Here is a 16,361-nt window from a genome sequence, read left to right on the forward strand (position 1 = left end):
TAATTTTTGTGTCATGAGAAATCTTTACCTATCTTTAGGCTACAATGATTTTCTCCTTTGTTTCTTCTAGAGGCATTAGGTGTTCAGCTTTTAGTCTTAGGCCTTTGATCCATTTTGAAGGACTATTCATGTCTTGTGCCAGAAAAGGGCTAGTTATTTATCCTATTTGGATATACAGTTGTTCCGGTAACATTCTGTTTTAAAATGGTTATTTATCTGGCTGTGCCGGGTCTCAGTCACATGGGATCTTTGCTTTCCCTTGTGCATGAGCTGCGGCATGCGTCTTCTTTGGCAGCAGCATGCAGGACCTGATTCCCTAACCAAGGATGGAACACAGGCCCCCCTCCATGGGGGCCTGAGAAGTCCCAGAGAAGTCACCAGAGAAGTCCCAGGGTGAAGATTTTGTGAAAATGGGATCTAGGGGGCCCGTTATGGGTAAAGTGGGTTGGGGAGAGGGAGCTTCTGAAGGAGGGGGATGCAGGGGTTGTGGACTCTGAGGAGAGGAAGATTCTGAGGAGAGTAGGCAGGGGTAGGGGAAGAGGGGGCCCCAAGCGGAGGGAGATTCAGGCGAAGAGCGGGTGTAAGGTGAGATAAGGTGAGAGCTCTGACGAGGGGATTTGGGAGTGGGCCTCTGAGAATCTGGGGAGGAGGAGACTGAAAGGAAGGAAGTTTTGGTGAAAGCTAGATTCTAGGGAAGGGGGCTTTAAGAGGAAAAGGACTCTGGGAGAGGATAAGGAGGTCGGTTCCAAAAGGTAGGGGGATTCTGAATCCTGCCAGAATTCTCAGAGAGGAATTCTAGAAGAGAAGATGACTGCTGATGGTGAAGCTGTAAGACAAACCTCCTCCGAGGGGGCTGATAATCAATCTCCAGTAACATTGTTTGAAAGGACTATCCTTTCTCCATGAATTGCCCTGGCATCTTGGTGTTTTTTAAGAAAAACAAACAAACTACTGATCACAGACATAATAGATATATTTCTAGACTTTCTTTCCTGTTTTGTTGAGTCACACATCTATCATTAACAATTACACTGTCTTGATTACTGTGGCGGCTTATAGAAAGTTTTGAATCTCACATCAAATATCCTTCAACTTTGTTCTTTTTCAAAACTGTCTGACTGACTAAAACTGACTATTCTTGCTACTGTATTTCCATATATGTTTTAGGATCAACTTATGAATTTATACCAAAATCCTGCTGAGACAGGGGCTGTACTGAACCTATAGATTCTATAGATCAATTTGGAAAACACAGACATCTTAATAATACTGAGTTTTCTAGTCCATGAATATGGTATCTGCATGCCCCATTTCCTGGCTGGGACTTATATTAGAGAGGGTATAATCTCTCCTTGGAAAACGCTTGCATCATAATTTAAGTGCACACTGGCCTGAAGAGACCATGTGAGAGCGTACTGTAAACACGGACATTGACGGAAGAGCAAAAACGTGCTACTCTTAGAGCAGCACTCATAAGCTCAAATACATACATTCACAAGTATGGTATTTGTTTATTTATAAGAGAAAGACAGTTAAATGTGGGAAATGATAGGTACTTCAACCACTGTTGCTGGAACAACTGGATATCCACCTAAGGAAACAATCTTCAATCCTTACTTCATACTAATTTGAAGTGGGTGGAAGAACTAAAACTAAAAGCAGAAACTGTAAAACTTCTATTAAAAAACCAAAGAATTACTATCACCCTCCTGTACATATAAAGCATTTTCAAGTTCTCAGGATATTTTTACATAATTTGATTTTATAACCTTTGCGTTTCTTTGTGAGGCAAGCAAAAGGGCAATAAGGCCACTTACACTGATGGGAAAACCAGAGCCCAGAGGATCTAAGTGCCGTGACCAGAAAGGCATAGAGGAAAGGACATGGGTTGTGAATGTGCAGATCTGGCTCTGAGATCCAACTGTATCACTTACTAGCCGTATAACCTTGGGTACATGACATAATTCCTGAAGCTCTGGATTTCTAACGTGTAAAATGGAGATAATGTTTACCTTCTTAGGTTCTTTCTTTAATTTATTTAACACATATTTATTTAAAGCACACTCTGTGCTAAGCAACAACTGTTCTAAGTCTTGGAAATTAAGCAGAAAATCCCTACCCTAAAGGGGCTTGCATTGTAGTACAGAAGATATAAAAAAGATACAAAAAAGTAGGTAGGAGACAGAAAACGCTGAGTTTCAGGGGGTTGTAATTTCAGGCCAGGGAAGGTCTCTTTTCAAAGGACATTGACATTGACAGTGAAGTCGCTCAGTTGTGTCCGACTCTTTGCAACCCCATGGACTGTAGCCTACCAGGCTCCTCCGTCCATGGAATTTTCCAGGCAAGAGTGCTGGAGTGGGTTGCCATTTCCTTCTCCAGGAGATCTTCCCGATCCAGGGATCGAACCCGGGTCTCCCGCATTGTCTCCCTCATTTACCGTCTGAGCCACCAGGGAAGTCCCTTTCAAAAGACAGCTTGAGTAAAGATTCAAAGGAGGAGAGGGAGAGAGTCATACAGATATGGGATAAGAACACAGCAGGCAGAGGGATGAGGAAGGGCAAAATCCCCTGGCAGCTGTGTGCTTCCTGTGTTCTACGAATAGCAAAGGCAACCTGGCTTCGATGAGAAAGCAAGAGGCAGAAGAGTAATAAATGAGTTGAGAGAGGTAGTAAAAATAGGCAGTGGGGGAGGGAGAGAGGTGGTGGTGACATTCTAAGAACTATTGTCAAGTACGCTGGCTTCCTTTCTGTATGAAATGTGAAGACACTGGAGGAGCAGAAGAGCAACATAATCTCACTGAAGTCTTCAAAGGACTACTCTGGCTACTAAGTTGACAATACAATGAAGGTGGGTAAGGGTGGAAGTAAGGCACTCACCCAGGCAAGAGGTAACTGTGGCCTGAATCAGGGTAACAGCAGAATAGGTGATGAGAAGCTATGAGATTGTTGCTGCGGTTCAGTCACTAAGTCGTGTCTGACTCTTTACGACCTCATGGATGGACTGCAGCACACCAGGCTTCTTTGCCCTTTACTATCTCCTGGAGTTTGCTCAGATTCATGTTCACTGAGTCGGTGATGCTATCTAACCACCTCATCCTGTCAACCCCTCTCCTCCTGCCTTCAGTGTTTCCCAGCATCAAGGTCTTTACCAATGAGTCAGCTCTTTGCATCAGGTGACCAAGTACTGGAGCTTCAGCATCAGTCCTTTCAATGAATATTTAGGGTTGAATTCCTTTAGGATTGACTGGTTTGGTTTCCTTGCAGTTCAAGGGACTTTCAAGAGTCTTCTCCAGCACCACAACTCAAAGGCATCAATTCTTCAGTGCTCAGCCTTCTTTATGGCCCAGTTCTCACATCCATACATGACTACTGGAAAAACCATAGCTTTGATTGTACGGATGTCTGTCAGCAAAGTGATGTCTTTGCTTTTTAATATACTGTCTAGGTCTGTCATAGCTTTCCTTCCAAGGAACGTCTTTTAAATTTCATGGCTGCAGTTACAGTCCACAGTGATTTTGGAGCCCAAGGAAATAAAGTCTGTCACTGTTTCCATTGTTTCCCCATCTACTTGCCATGGAGTGATAGGACCAGATGCCATGATCTTGGTTAGTTTTCTTTTTATGTTGAGTTTTAAGCTTTTTCACTCTCTTCTTTCACCCTCATCAAGAGACTCTAATTCTTCTCTTTGTGCCATTAGAGTAAGATCCTAGATATACTTTAAAGATAAAGATAACTGGAGCTGATTAATAGATTGGTAGTATGGTATAAGAAAAAGAAAGACATTAAAGACTAGGAACAAGATGTCAGATACAAGCAGTCTAAGAAGAGAGCTGCCAGTCACTGTGATGAAAAGACTGCAGAAGGGCAGGCTTGAGGAAAAAGATCAGGACCTCAGAATCAGATATATTACATCTAAGATGTCCACTGGACAATCAAGAGATGTTAAGCCCAGTTAGATATGACAGTCTGGAGTTCACAGTAAATGAATTAGCTGGAGACTGCCATAGAAATGGAAATTAAATGGTATTTTAAGTCATGAAACTTGATGAGATTACCAAAGGACTATTTCAATATTTAGAGAGGTTAAGGAGTTGAAGAAGTAGCTGAGAAGGAACAGATAATAAGGAGAAGGGAAATCAGGAGAATATAAAGTAATGCTTCTCAAACTTTAGAATGATTAGTGATTAGAATCACTTAGGGAATCTTGTTAAAATGCAGCCTTCAATTTAGTAGATATGAGGTGGTGTTTAAAAAGGCTCCCAGGTGGTAGAGTTTAAGGGATTAAGAAAAGATTTCATGAAGAAGAGTGTGATCAACTGCATTATATACTTCTGATGGTAGAGGACTGAGTATTTAACCACTGGATCTAGCAACATGGTAACTATCTTATTAAGAGATATTTAGTGAAGTGTCAAGGGCAAAAGCCTGACTGGAGTAGGATCCAAGAAAAACGGGGAGGAAGAATTTAGAGAGTGAGTGAGGACACTCAGTTGAGAAGTTTTACTGTAGAAGAAAGAAGAGGAATGAAGTGATAGCTTGAGAGGGAAGTGGGGTCAAGAAAAGGACTCCTACAACTTCTTTATTAAAAAAACTTTTATGCATAGAAAAATGAAAATAGCATAATATCCTGTGACTTGCACCTAGGTTTAACAATTATCAATATTCTTCCAAATGTACATAAGAAAGATGTTTTAAAACACAAGAAAATCCAGTAGAAAAGGAAAATGTGATGTTGAACAGGAGAGCGCTCCTCAACAGATGCCAGTCTGTAGGAGAAAGGGGATGGTATGCATGCACAAAAGGGAAGGACTGGCTTTCACTCTTAACGATGAGACAGGAAAATTGAGTATGAATGTAAGTAGGTAGGAAGATATTGTGGTGGGTGTTTCTAATACGTAATAAAATGACAAGTGAGGTTATCAGCTGACAGTTCTTAGAGAAGAGATATTGGAGGACTGAAGACAGAAGAAATATGACAGGGTCTACGAGAGAGGAAGAGTAAAAACCCAGGGAGTGGAAGTGTGATGGCTGCATGGCATTCAGGGCCCATTTATATGGTGAAAGGACTAACTAGACTGAAGAGGTCAAGGAAATACATTCTGGAGCCAAAGTGCTTGTGGCAAGTCACCTGGCCTTTTAAACTGTAGTTTCTCCACCAGTAAATAAATACAGGATAATAACAGTATCTACCTGCAGGGTGGAAAAGATCCTGATGCTGGGAAAGACTGAGGGCAGAAGGAGAAGGGGGTAGCAGAGGATGAGATGGTTGGATGGCATCACTGACTCAACAGACATGAGTTTGAGCAAACTCAGGGAGATAGTGAAGGGCAGGGAAGCCTGGCATGCTGCAGTCTATGGGCTTGCAAAGAGTTAGGCAAGACTTTGCAACTGAACAACAGGGTTGCTAAGGATTAAATGAGATAGTATATATAAAGTACATAGAACAGCGCTTGGAACAAATATTTAACTGCTAAATGTATCACTGTATATAAAAAATCCCACAAAACATACTTGGTATAAAAAAAAGAGTGAGTTACTAGTAGTAGCAGAGATGGAGTTAGAACATAATATTTATTGATTGGTAAAGATGTCTAAAATAAGAGTAAGTAAAAAAAAAATAAAAGCAGTGTGATTCTGTATTTAAAACAACAAATGACTGTATACAGTATGAAAATACAGAATTCTGAAAAGATACACAATACTATACATCCGAACATTAACAGTAATTCTCTCTCATTAGAGTAAGTGAAGTTGCTCAGTCGTGTCCGACTCTTTGTGACCCCATGGACTATAGCCTACCAGGCTCCTCCCTCCATGGGATTCTCCAGGCAAGAGTACTAGAGTGCGTTGCCATTTCCTTCTCCAGGGGATCTTCCCAACCCAGGGATCGAACTCGGGTCTCCTGCACTCCAGGCAGACGCTTTAACCTGAGCCACCAGGGAAGCCGTACTGGTGCTTATTTACGCTTATGCTTTCTAAACTTTCTATAGTGATTATGTATTTCCTTATAATACTTTATATTTTGAAATTAAGAAAAACTGCAACAAAGGCTAATTGTAGAAACCACTTTTCCTCATTACACTTAATGCTTTTAAATTTTTACACATTTGCCTCCTGTACTTGTAAGAAAGTTGTAAAAATAAAACACAACTGTAGAATCTTTTAAATAAAAAGACAGAAACCGCAAGAATTTTTCGTAGGTGAAACTAAAGTCTCTCTGTCCTTGATAAGCTATCCCCATCTTAAGACTCTTTTTGCCATCCTGGAGACAACTACTGCTGATTGAGCTTGCTGTGCACCTTCTAAGCTTTTGTTTAATATTTCTACATACATATACATAAGATTTAAAAATATATGTAATATTTCGTTTTTAAAATTTTAAGTGGTCTCATGCTGCAGCTTGCTTTTCTCACTTGACATACTTTAAAGCTGATGTCATGTTTGGGAACGCATGTAAGAATTAAAGATTTTAAAATTAAAAAATAAATAAATAAATTAAAAAAAAAAGAAACATATATTATTCATTTGTGTTATATATTCTCTTCCTGCACATATGTGCCAATACTTTATTTATGCAGTCCTCTATTGATGAACATTTGTGTTTCCAAATTTTCACTAGTAGATATTTTCCTGTAGTATATCTCCTTCAATATACCTCTCTTGGAACAAAAGCTGGTTGTTTCTTGGGGGCAGACCAAACACTTTGTTTTAATAGATCCTTCCAAGTTATCCCCAGGGTGGTTGGCTGCATCAGGAGTGTCCCAGTAAGCAATCCCCTTAATCTTTACCAATACTTAATCTTGCCAGAATTTAGGCATTTTAGCAATTCTAGTAGGTAAAAAACAGTACTTTTAATCTGCATTTTTTGTGATTATCAGCATCCTCCTCTCAATTACTGTTTTTATCTGCCAGAAAATAATGTTTATTATAATTAAATATTCTTTGATCAACCAGAATTATTTTCAGTAATTAATACATGTTCACCATCTTCTCAGCTTCAATTCATCCTTCTTTCTTTTAACTAGGCTTACCTATGAGTAAAAGAAGCATACCTTTCATTATTGTTTTTTAAGTAAACTGTAAGAGTTTATCCTCAAATTGGAGAAGGCAATGGCACCCCACTCCAACTTGCCTGGAAAATCCCATGGATGGAGGAGCCTGGTGGGCTGCAGTCCATGGGGTCGCTAGGAGTCGGATACGACTGAGCGATTTCCCTTTCACTTTTCACTTTCATGTATTGGAAAAGGAAATGGCAACCGGCTCCAGTGTTCTTGCCTGGAGAATCCCAGGGACAGGGGAGCCTGGCGGGCTGCTGTCTATGGGGTCACACAGAGTCGGACACGACTGAAGTAACTTAGCATTAGCATCCTCAAATTATTTTTAATCACCTTACAATCAGAATGTATCACTCCTGTGAGAACAACAGATTGCAACTTTTTCTGTGTGCCTCCCTGAGTAAACATTTAGTAAATTTTCTAATAATACTACATTTAAAATTATACAATAAATATTAGACTGAAATGAAAAGCCCTGGAAAGAAATAGCACAACAGACTGACAATTCCTGGAATTTCTTTGTAATGTTATTCTTTAAATACCTTGGCCCTTTGGCAGAATCAATGACTGTCAGGTGAGAAGATGATAAACATATACTATATGAATCCTGATTCCTAAGAATGAATTTAATTATCTGCCACTAGAACAGCTCTGCTCTCTTAAAGTAAACCTAGGAATCAGAAATGATCTTTTGCTGAAGAGAGAAGACAGTCACACAGGAAAAATGTCACTCATCTACTGTTGGCTTATAAATTGTAATCCAATAAAGGAGACACATTGGAAAATCCCAATAATTCAATCTTCCTAATTCCTACATGTTTTTCCTAGAATGACTGCAACCCCAGTACTTTAATAGTGAGACAGTATGCTCTTATTCTGCTTACATCCTGGTACTTTAGAATCAGTTTTGGAAAGTAGTCAGAAAAGATCATTTTGAACAGTCTCCGGAAATCATTCAGGGGCAGACTAGTTTGAAATGAGTGCTGTGTAAAGGCCATTACTAAGCAACTATTTAAACAGTCTACAGATCTACTGGTCAGCTACATCTAACTTGTTCTGTACTTGATGAAATGATGGTGAAGGACAATGGAAAAGGGACCTGACATCTGAAAGTTTAAATAATTGGAAGGAACGTAATTTCCAGTTGACTATAAATATCAGCATTTTAACATTTTTACATTGTTATATGAATGTTCCTTATAAAGCATCTGTCCTTATTTCACAGAAAATCCTTTATCTCTGAGGAAGCTGATAAGAGGTTTTTTGCGGGGGCTTGGGGGAAGAGGTTAGCCCTTCTCCTTGAACTGTGTTTGTTTATTCCTAGTCTCCTTTCCCCCATTTGTTCTCTGTCACTGGCCTAAGAGACTGTCCCTCTGATGTCTGGTAATTTAGAGAGAATTTGTCTCTACCCAGACTAAGTGAGACTAAAAGACAGTCTGAAAGCTTGGAGAATACAAATGGAATTCTTGTTCTGAACTCCCATGTACTCCCATCTAGATGGAATTCCTAATATCACTATCTTTGTGTCTCTACTCTTGGCTGGTAGATTCCTCCAGCCAAGAGTCTTCCAATCTCCTGCCTGAAGGGGAAGGTTTGGCTGCCAGCCTTCTGGGAAACAAATGAAAAGAGAGTACTAGGGAACTCTCCATCCATCACTTAGTAGGCAGTCACCCAACCCCGCCCCCACCCCTGCACCCCATTTTCTCTGTGTCTTGAGTCCAGAAACTTTCTCTCCTCTCTAGAGAATATGTTTCCAGTGTCCAGCCAGGGTAGGAATGGGGTGTCCACCCAGTGGCATAGAGCATGAGAAGGGATCCAGAGAAACATTTCAGATAGGCCTTTTCATTTGTGTACTTTTCCTCCTCCAGAGATAATTCACACTCGCAGTTCTTGAGACTTGAGGATTCCGTGGTACAAATCAGGTTGGCTTCCATTTTTCCACACCCAGTTAATAATTTAGTTTTTTTCTGGGTGCACTACGTCTATCATCACTTCTTCTATTGCTTTCTAGCTTCTAAAATATTACTGCTATTCTTTTTTTCCCCTTCATCATTATATGTTCATGCTTGAAGACCATTTTCATTATTATAGTTTCGGTGGCATCTCAAGGAAACAAAAATGGGTCACCTTAACCTGAAAGCCACATAGCCACTTTAATAAGAGGACTTCCAATCTGCCAAAGCCTTCAGTAACTAAAGATGTGTTGGAGCATTTAACCAGTTGCATATATTGTCTTATAGGAACCAAAAGGAAAAAAAGGAATTGTACCTTCTTTGGTTAAGTTTAAGCTGGCAATAAAAAATATAATCTGTTAGAAGGCTTATATTTTATAATTAATATTTTTCAGCTATTAAGATAAAGGATAAACTAATGGGATGATTTACATTCACAGCCAGATATACTCATCATATAGTTAAGAGTTACTTCAAAATGCAAACAAAGTATTTTAGAGTAAACACATAGACTGTAAAGGTTTATACTTACAGATCACAAACTGTAAAGTAATGGGAAAATACTGCCTCTTAACTATTTCCCAGGCCACAGAACAATTCCAATTTGACAGGGTTTTTCTCTACTGCCACTTCTTACCTTAATCAACATGCACTTTATTGCCCAGCCACTGTTACTAAAACAATATTTAATACTATTCTCTGCTTGCTCTGTGTATAGCAAAAGCCTTTTCCTCTGTGTTAATCTTTGATTACGTCTTTGACTGTTTTTCCTTTTCTTGACATTTCCCACTTTTGATATGACAAGGATGTGGCTGCTCTCTCTTCTGGAAGGTAAACCTATCAATAATATGCTGTTGTGTGTAATCATGGTTTCATTTTAAAATTTTTGTCATATGTATCTATCACAGGTCAGGCTTTGTTTCAGGCATTAGAGATGAAACAAGGAGCACAACATTAAACCCCTGCTCTCGTATAGCTTGTATTCTAGTGGGGATGACAGACAATAAACAAACATGTTATATGGAGTTGGGTGTTAACAAAAACAGGCATGGGGCATAGGGTGACAGAGTGGTGTAGGAATGTTTTAGTTATATAAGGTGATCATTTGAAGGCTTCCTTGAAAAGGCAACACTGAAACAGAGACATAAGGGAGAAGCTCTATGAATACTTGGTGGCGGGAGTACTTATCCTGAAAAGAAAATAACAAGTACAAAGGCCCTGAGCAAAGAGCATACTTGGCCTGCTGAAGAAGCAGCAAAGAGACTGGTGGGTAGAAGCAGAACAAGATTGTTTCTCTTTCAATATTTACCATTGTGGCCACAGTTTACTCTTTGCAAGATTTTAATATAACTTTTCAGATTTGAATAGATTCAGAGTCAGAGGTGGGGCTGTTTTAGTCTACTGGAAAAGTGGGAATGTTACTGAATAAAGAAATAAGTTGCTGCAATAAGGACTTTAGCTGAATACAGACTTATAAACAATCTAAATTACAAATATACTGCCTAGTTTTCTGACAGAGAGGGTAGGACAGTGGGAAGATTTAAGAGGTAGATAAAGTTTTGAGTCCTGGTTCTATGCTTATTTGCTATAAATGACCCTGAGTCAGAGTTTTAGGTATTAATACATGCATACTCTTTTACTGTTTTATTCTAATTTTATAATGCAAAAATGGTATAGTGGTTATGGGGAAAGAATAATGGTTGGGAGCCAAAAATTTTGAGTTAAACATCTTTGCTGCTGCTTATTAAATGTGAAGTCTAGACAAGTCATTTAGAAGCCTCAGTTTCTTTGTCTGTAAACATAAAATATCTACTTTATGACATTATAAAAATTAAATGACATAATGACTACGTATGTGAAAATCATCTGTATACTATAAAATGTCAAACTGACTTAATATACACGAATATTTTTAAACTACATATGGAACCTTCAAAATTGTATTTAATTAACTTAAATTTTTTCATCTAAGTGCTTTCAAAATATATTTAATTTTACCTTTTGATTTATTTACTGTTTATTTGCACTTTATGCAATCTCTATCCTTGGTAGTCAATTTCTTACTTTGGCCTATGATAAATTTTATAAAGTAATTTTTTTTATCTTTTAAATTACAAAGTAAAATTCAATGAACTATCAACTCAAAATCTTCAAAAAGAATCAAAATGCAGACTTTCACTTTATTTTTACTATATTTTTCACAGATGATTATTTTGCAATAGAAAATAGGGGCACATGGAGAAAATAACTTGAAAGGATAATTAACAATCATTTCATATACTTCAATAACTGTTAATGACTTTTCAGTGGATTTATTTTTACAGGGGCAGGGGGGGACTATTTTTATCTTTTGATCCCTCACTGCTTAGCGAAATTATAGTAAACACAAATTCACAGCCACATATATATTATCAAATATTTGATATATGTTTTGAAGACTGTACTAGAGACAGACTATTCTATTTCTTAATATCATATAGCTAGCCATTAGTTATAAGTGTCTATATGATGCTGGAGAGTAACTGGGAATTTAAGTCAAAAGAATAATAGCTGAAACCTTTAAAACATCCTCAGTGGTCTTCAAAAGTAATTTACATGAGATTTAACTGAATGGAACTTACTCCATGCCCTGTGCAGTCTGCCGTGCAATATCTATAAGTTTGATCATCTCGAATTTGGTCTCAATGATGTGGAGATGATGATATAAACTGGAGCCCTCACACCACTGGGTAACAATAGCCAGTTGTGGCTTTGTTGAATAACCCATGAAGAGGAGGATATTCACATGTCGTGTTTTCCTGTAAAAAGAAATATAACAGGAAATAGTAAATGCTGATACACTTTAGCAAATGTTAAAAAACAAACAAAGCACAAAACCAGGGCCAAAGCAGTCTACTTGTCAATAAGATGCTGTCAGAAAAAGGTATTTTTTTAGCAAGGCAGCAGAAGGATAAATTTAGATGAGACTTTAGGAATTATCTAGTCTAACATCCTAACTTTTTCATAAATGTCTTTTTTAGTGTACCTCATAGATAGGCAACTAGATATTATTTAAATACCTTTAATTATGGGACATTCATCACTAAGACTGTAGCCTGTTCCCACTATTCTTTTTTTTCTTTTTTTTGGCCGCATCATGCGGCATGTGCAATTCATGTTCCACAACCGGGGAATCTGAAGTTCCTTCACCAGGGATGGAACCTGTGCCCCTGCAGTGGAAATGTGGAATCATAGCCACTGGACACCAGGGAAGTCCCCTCTTCTTTTCTTTCTTCCCTTTAAATTAGTTCTAGCATTAGTAAAATTTTAGGCTAAGAAAAACATTTTCCTGCAACCTTCATCACTGGCTTCTCTGTTCTACTCTCTAGAATAAAACAGAGCAAGTTCATACCCTTTTGAACATAACAGCCTCCTATGGACCTATAGTCTCAGTTCTGTTGACAATTTTCTCCCCAAGTTATAGTTCCAGAATCCTCCGCATCTAAGTTCTCCTTGCCTGGACATACTCTAGTTTGCTCATTTTCCTCAAGTTCCAGGTTTGATATAATCTCTAAGTGTGTTCTGATAACCTTAGAATTTTGAGAACAGTATTCCCATAAGAAGTAGTACCACTTTTCATGATCAGAACACTGTTGATTCCATTAATTCACTCTAGGATTAATATTTTTCTCAGCTGTACCATATAATATTGCATACCACTTAAAAGAAAACAGTCAAAGACAAAATATACTCAGGAAGACTTTGTTTTGTTCATTTTGAGTAAATCTGTGAAGCTAACAGCAGCTGTAACTTCTCTGGAAAACATGATTCATACAAGCTTACCTGAGTACTCCTACTTCATTTTTGAAGGCCTGTAACTGCTGAGGTGTGGGTGCTGTCACATTCAACATTTTCACTGCCACATCACCTAAAAGGTAATTGCCACTCCAAATGTCATTCCAATCTTTAAAATTTAAAAATATAAAAAACTCTAGGGTATTTTTCACAAGTTACCACAGCATTAAAACCATACCATTACAAAACTGCAAATAAATTATACCTTAACTACCTAAATGGCATTAATTTTCTAAAGATAAAAACTAAAAATGACACTAGTATTTTAAAATACCAATCCCTGTCCCCCCTCCCTCAAAAACAACCAGCCTATCTCATTTCCCCTTGGAAATTTGGTTTAACCAATTTAATACCCATGATATTTTCCTAGCTATTTAGCAAAACTAAATTAGATGCATTCACTAACTGAATGTTAAAACTGCAGATGACAGGCCGAACGGAACTTTGTGGAAAGAGAAAACTGCAAACTTCTTTATCAGAGTATTTAACACTTCCTTCAAATCCATGGATCACTTATTGCTTTTACTTAGAAAAATTATTAAAAAAAAAAAACACCTTTATATGAAACAGGTAGAATTCTTACACATTGCCAAAAGGTGTATAAATTGGTACAACCACCTGAAACACTGTTGTGTTAATATCCACTTCAGTTCGGTTCAGTCGCTCAGTTGTGTCCGACTCTTTGCGACCCCAAGAATCGCAGTACCCCAGGCCTCCCTGTCCATCACCAACTCCTGGAGTTTACTCAAACTCATGTCCATCGAGTCGGTGATGCCATCCAGCCTTCTCATCCTCTGTGGTCCCCTTCTCCTCCTGCCCCCAATCCCTCCCAGCATCAGGGTCTTTTCCAATGAGTTAACTCTTCGCATCAGGTGGCCAAAGTATTGGAGTTTCAGCTTTAGCATCAGTCCCTCCAATGAACACTCAGAACTGATCTCCTTTAGAATGGACTACTGGCCCCACAAGTCTTTCCTAGGTATATACAACCACCATGGACACATATGTTCACTAAATGACAGGTGCTAAGAATATTCACAGCAGCAGCGTTTATAAAAGCCCCAAACTGGAAACTATTCAGATGCTGGTCACACAGTAAATAGTCATGCCTATAGTCACACAATGAACACTATATAGAGAATGAATAATCTACAACTACATACAATAATATAGATGAATCTTATAAACAATATTGTGTAAAAAGGGCCAGACACAAAGGAGTACATACTGTATTACTATGTCTGTTCAGGTATGGATAGTGGCTACTCTTGGGGGTTGGGGACATGAAAAGGACTTCTAGAGTTCTGGGAATGCTCTGTTTATTGACCAGATGTGTAAACTTTGCAAAATTTTAGCTACCTGTACATTAAAGTGCACTTATTTGCATGTACATTTCGATATAATTAAACTAACATTGATTTTTCCTGATTATCAAATGCTTATAGCAAAAAAACTAACAAACTTAAAAAATTAAACATTTTAAAAGCCTAAGGAATAAAATAAAAATTTCCCATAATCATGTCATTCAAAAATGATCACTGTTAACCTATTCTTGTATACCCTGTGTGTATACTCAGTCACTTTAGCCGTGTCTGACTCTTTGTGATCCTACAGACTATATTTTGCCAGGCTCTTCTGTCCTTGAGATTCTCCAAGAAAGAATACCAGAGTAGGTTGCCATGCCCTCCTCCAGGGGATCCTCCTGACCCAGAGATCGAACCCACGTCTCTTGTATCTTTTGCATTGGCAGGGTGGATTCTTTATCACTAGTGCCACATGGGAAGACCTGTTGTATTCCTTACTAGGCTCTTAAAAGTACGCAGTATGAACATTTATAAATATGTAGGTTTGACCCCTGAGTTGGGCAGATCCTCTGAAAAAGGAAATGGCAACCCACTTCAGTATTCTTGCCTGGAGAATCCCATGGATAAAGGAGCCTGGTGGGCTACAGTCTATGGGATTGCCAAGAGTCAGACACAACTGACAAACACACACACACACACACACACGAAAAAGACAACCTAAAAAAGATATATACTAAAATATTGATGGTCATTTAGAAAATCATGATATATATATATATGTAGCATCATAGTATGGGATATTATACGTGCTGCTTTTAAAATATACCACAGAAACTTTTCCAGATCAATAAATATAGATCTACCATACCATTTTATTGTCTATATAATTATATATGGATGTTATCAGTATAATCCAATCTTCTTTTAATGGGCATTTTTCATTAATATTAAATCTCCAATGAATATACTTACACATCTGTTTGTTCCCGTTCTACAAATAAAATTATTGGCTCCATATACATATTGCCAAACTGCCCTCCAGAAAATTCACAGCAATTTACTTTCCCACCAGCAGCATTACAATCACAACTCTAAACAATCAATTAAAATAATTACTGTCCATTTGATTATTTTTTCAAAGAAAGAAAGTCACTTAAGAGGCAATGATGATTTCTATTTTTTGAATTTTTAATTCTTTCACAAGTAGTGAGACTGAACATTTTTTATATGTTTACTGGTCATTTCTTCCTTTGGTTAAGTTCTCTTTTTATATGTTTACTTGTGGTTTATAATACATATAAAATTACCAGCAGAAAGACTTATAAAAAAAACATCTTGGTGACTAGCTCATCCGGAGGATCATCATCTTTAAAAATTAGTACTGAAGTATAATGAGAGGACTTCTTGTTGCTGTGAATCCAATTTTTATTTCCCATAATTTTTGTTAAAAACCTTTGGGGAACTCTTGCATCTGATCAGAACAGTTTAATGATACAAACAGTGGATACTCCCTTTGGTATTTTTAACAAAAGTTGTGACAAGATCACTGTATGACATACGTACCATGCCACTTTCCCTTGTAGACTGTCCCAAATGACCCTGATCCAATTCTTTGTCCCACTGTGATCTGTCCATCAGGAATCTCCCAATCGTCACTTGAGTCCCGTCTACCAAGCGTTTTCTTGATAAAAATAAGGCAAAAGTCAAGCCAAAGCAAATAAAAAAGGAAAACTTTATGTTTGACACTAAGTACATTCCTCTATTTCTGAAAGGGACATAAGAGAATAAGAACTTTGGGGAGAAACAAAACAAAACTATACTCGAGGAATAATAGGAAGATGATTCTTACAATACACAACTTAAGTTTAAGAACTAAGTCAATATTAGAATGGAAATAATTCAGTAAAAATAAAAATTATTTACTGGTTATGAGCAGAAATGTTATATTAAATTTCAGTATTAAAATCAATAAAATAAAGCAACTTAAAAAAAAAAATCATTTGGAAGACTACTAGGGGCAAGATAAGCACTACACATTTGTGACTAGCTTTGGCTCCAAAGGCCAAACACCTGAGTTAAGTACTAGGCAACTGTTGATAATCTAATTATTTTCTCCCAGTCAGTACTAAATTAAATTACTTCATATATCTTATCTGATCCAATCTCTCTCTCAAAAATGTTATCAACACATACAAAACTCTGGTATACATACTAGTGCAC

At 37.7% G+C, this 16,361-nt stretch overlaps 1 protein-coding gene across 11 annotated transcripts in view; it reads right to left on the reverse strand.

Moving 5' to 3' along the window:
• The window catches only part of BRAF (B-Raf proto-oncogene, serine/threonine kinase), a 164,616-nt gene that overhangs the window by 36,645 nt on the left and 111,610 nt on the right, over nucleotides 1-16,361 (reverse strand). For all 11 annotated transcript variants that reach the window (XR_006059713.1, XM_042248927.1, XM_042248924.1 and 8 more), the window contains 3 exons: nucleotides 15,705-15,822; nucleotides 12,829-12,913; nucleotides 11,628-11,804 (listed from right to left, as the gene is read on the reverse strand). Coding sequence is in view for 10 of the 11 variants with exons in the window: in XM_042248927.1 (XP_042104861.1) it covers nucleotides 11,628-11,804; nucleotides 12,829-12,913; nucleotides 15,705-15,822 (380 nt within the window). In the remaining variant the exon portion in view is untranslated. The remainder of the gene's footprint in view (nucleotides 1-11,627; nucleotides 11,805-12,828; nucleotides 12,914-15,704; nucleotides 15,823-16,361) is intronic.

Source organism: Ovis aries, chromosome 4 (assembly GCF_016772045.2).
Source record: "Ovis aries strain OAR_USU_Benz2616 breed Rambouillet chromosome 4, ARS-UI_Ramb_v3.0, whole genome shotgun sequence".
NCBI lineage: Eukaryota > Metazoa > Chordata > Mammalia > Artiodactyla > Bovidae > Ovis > Ovis aries.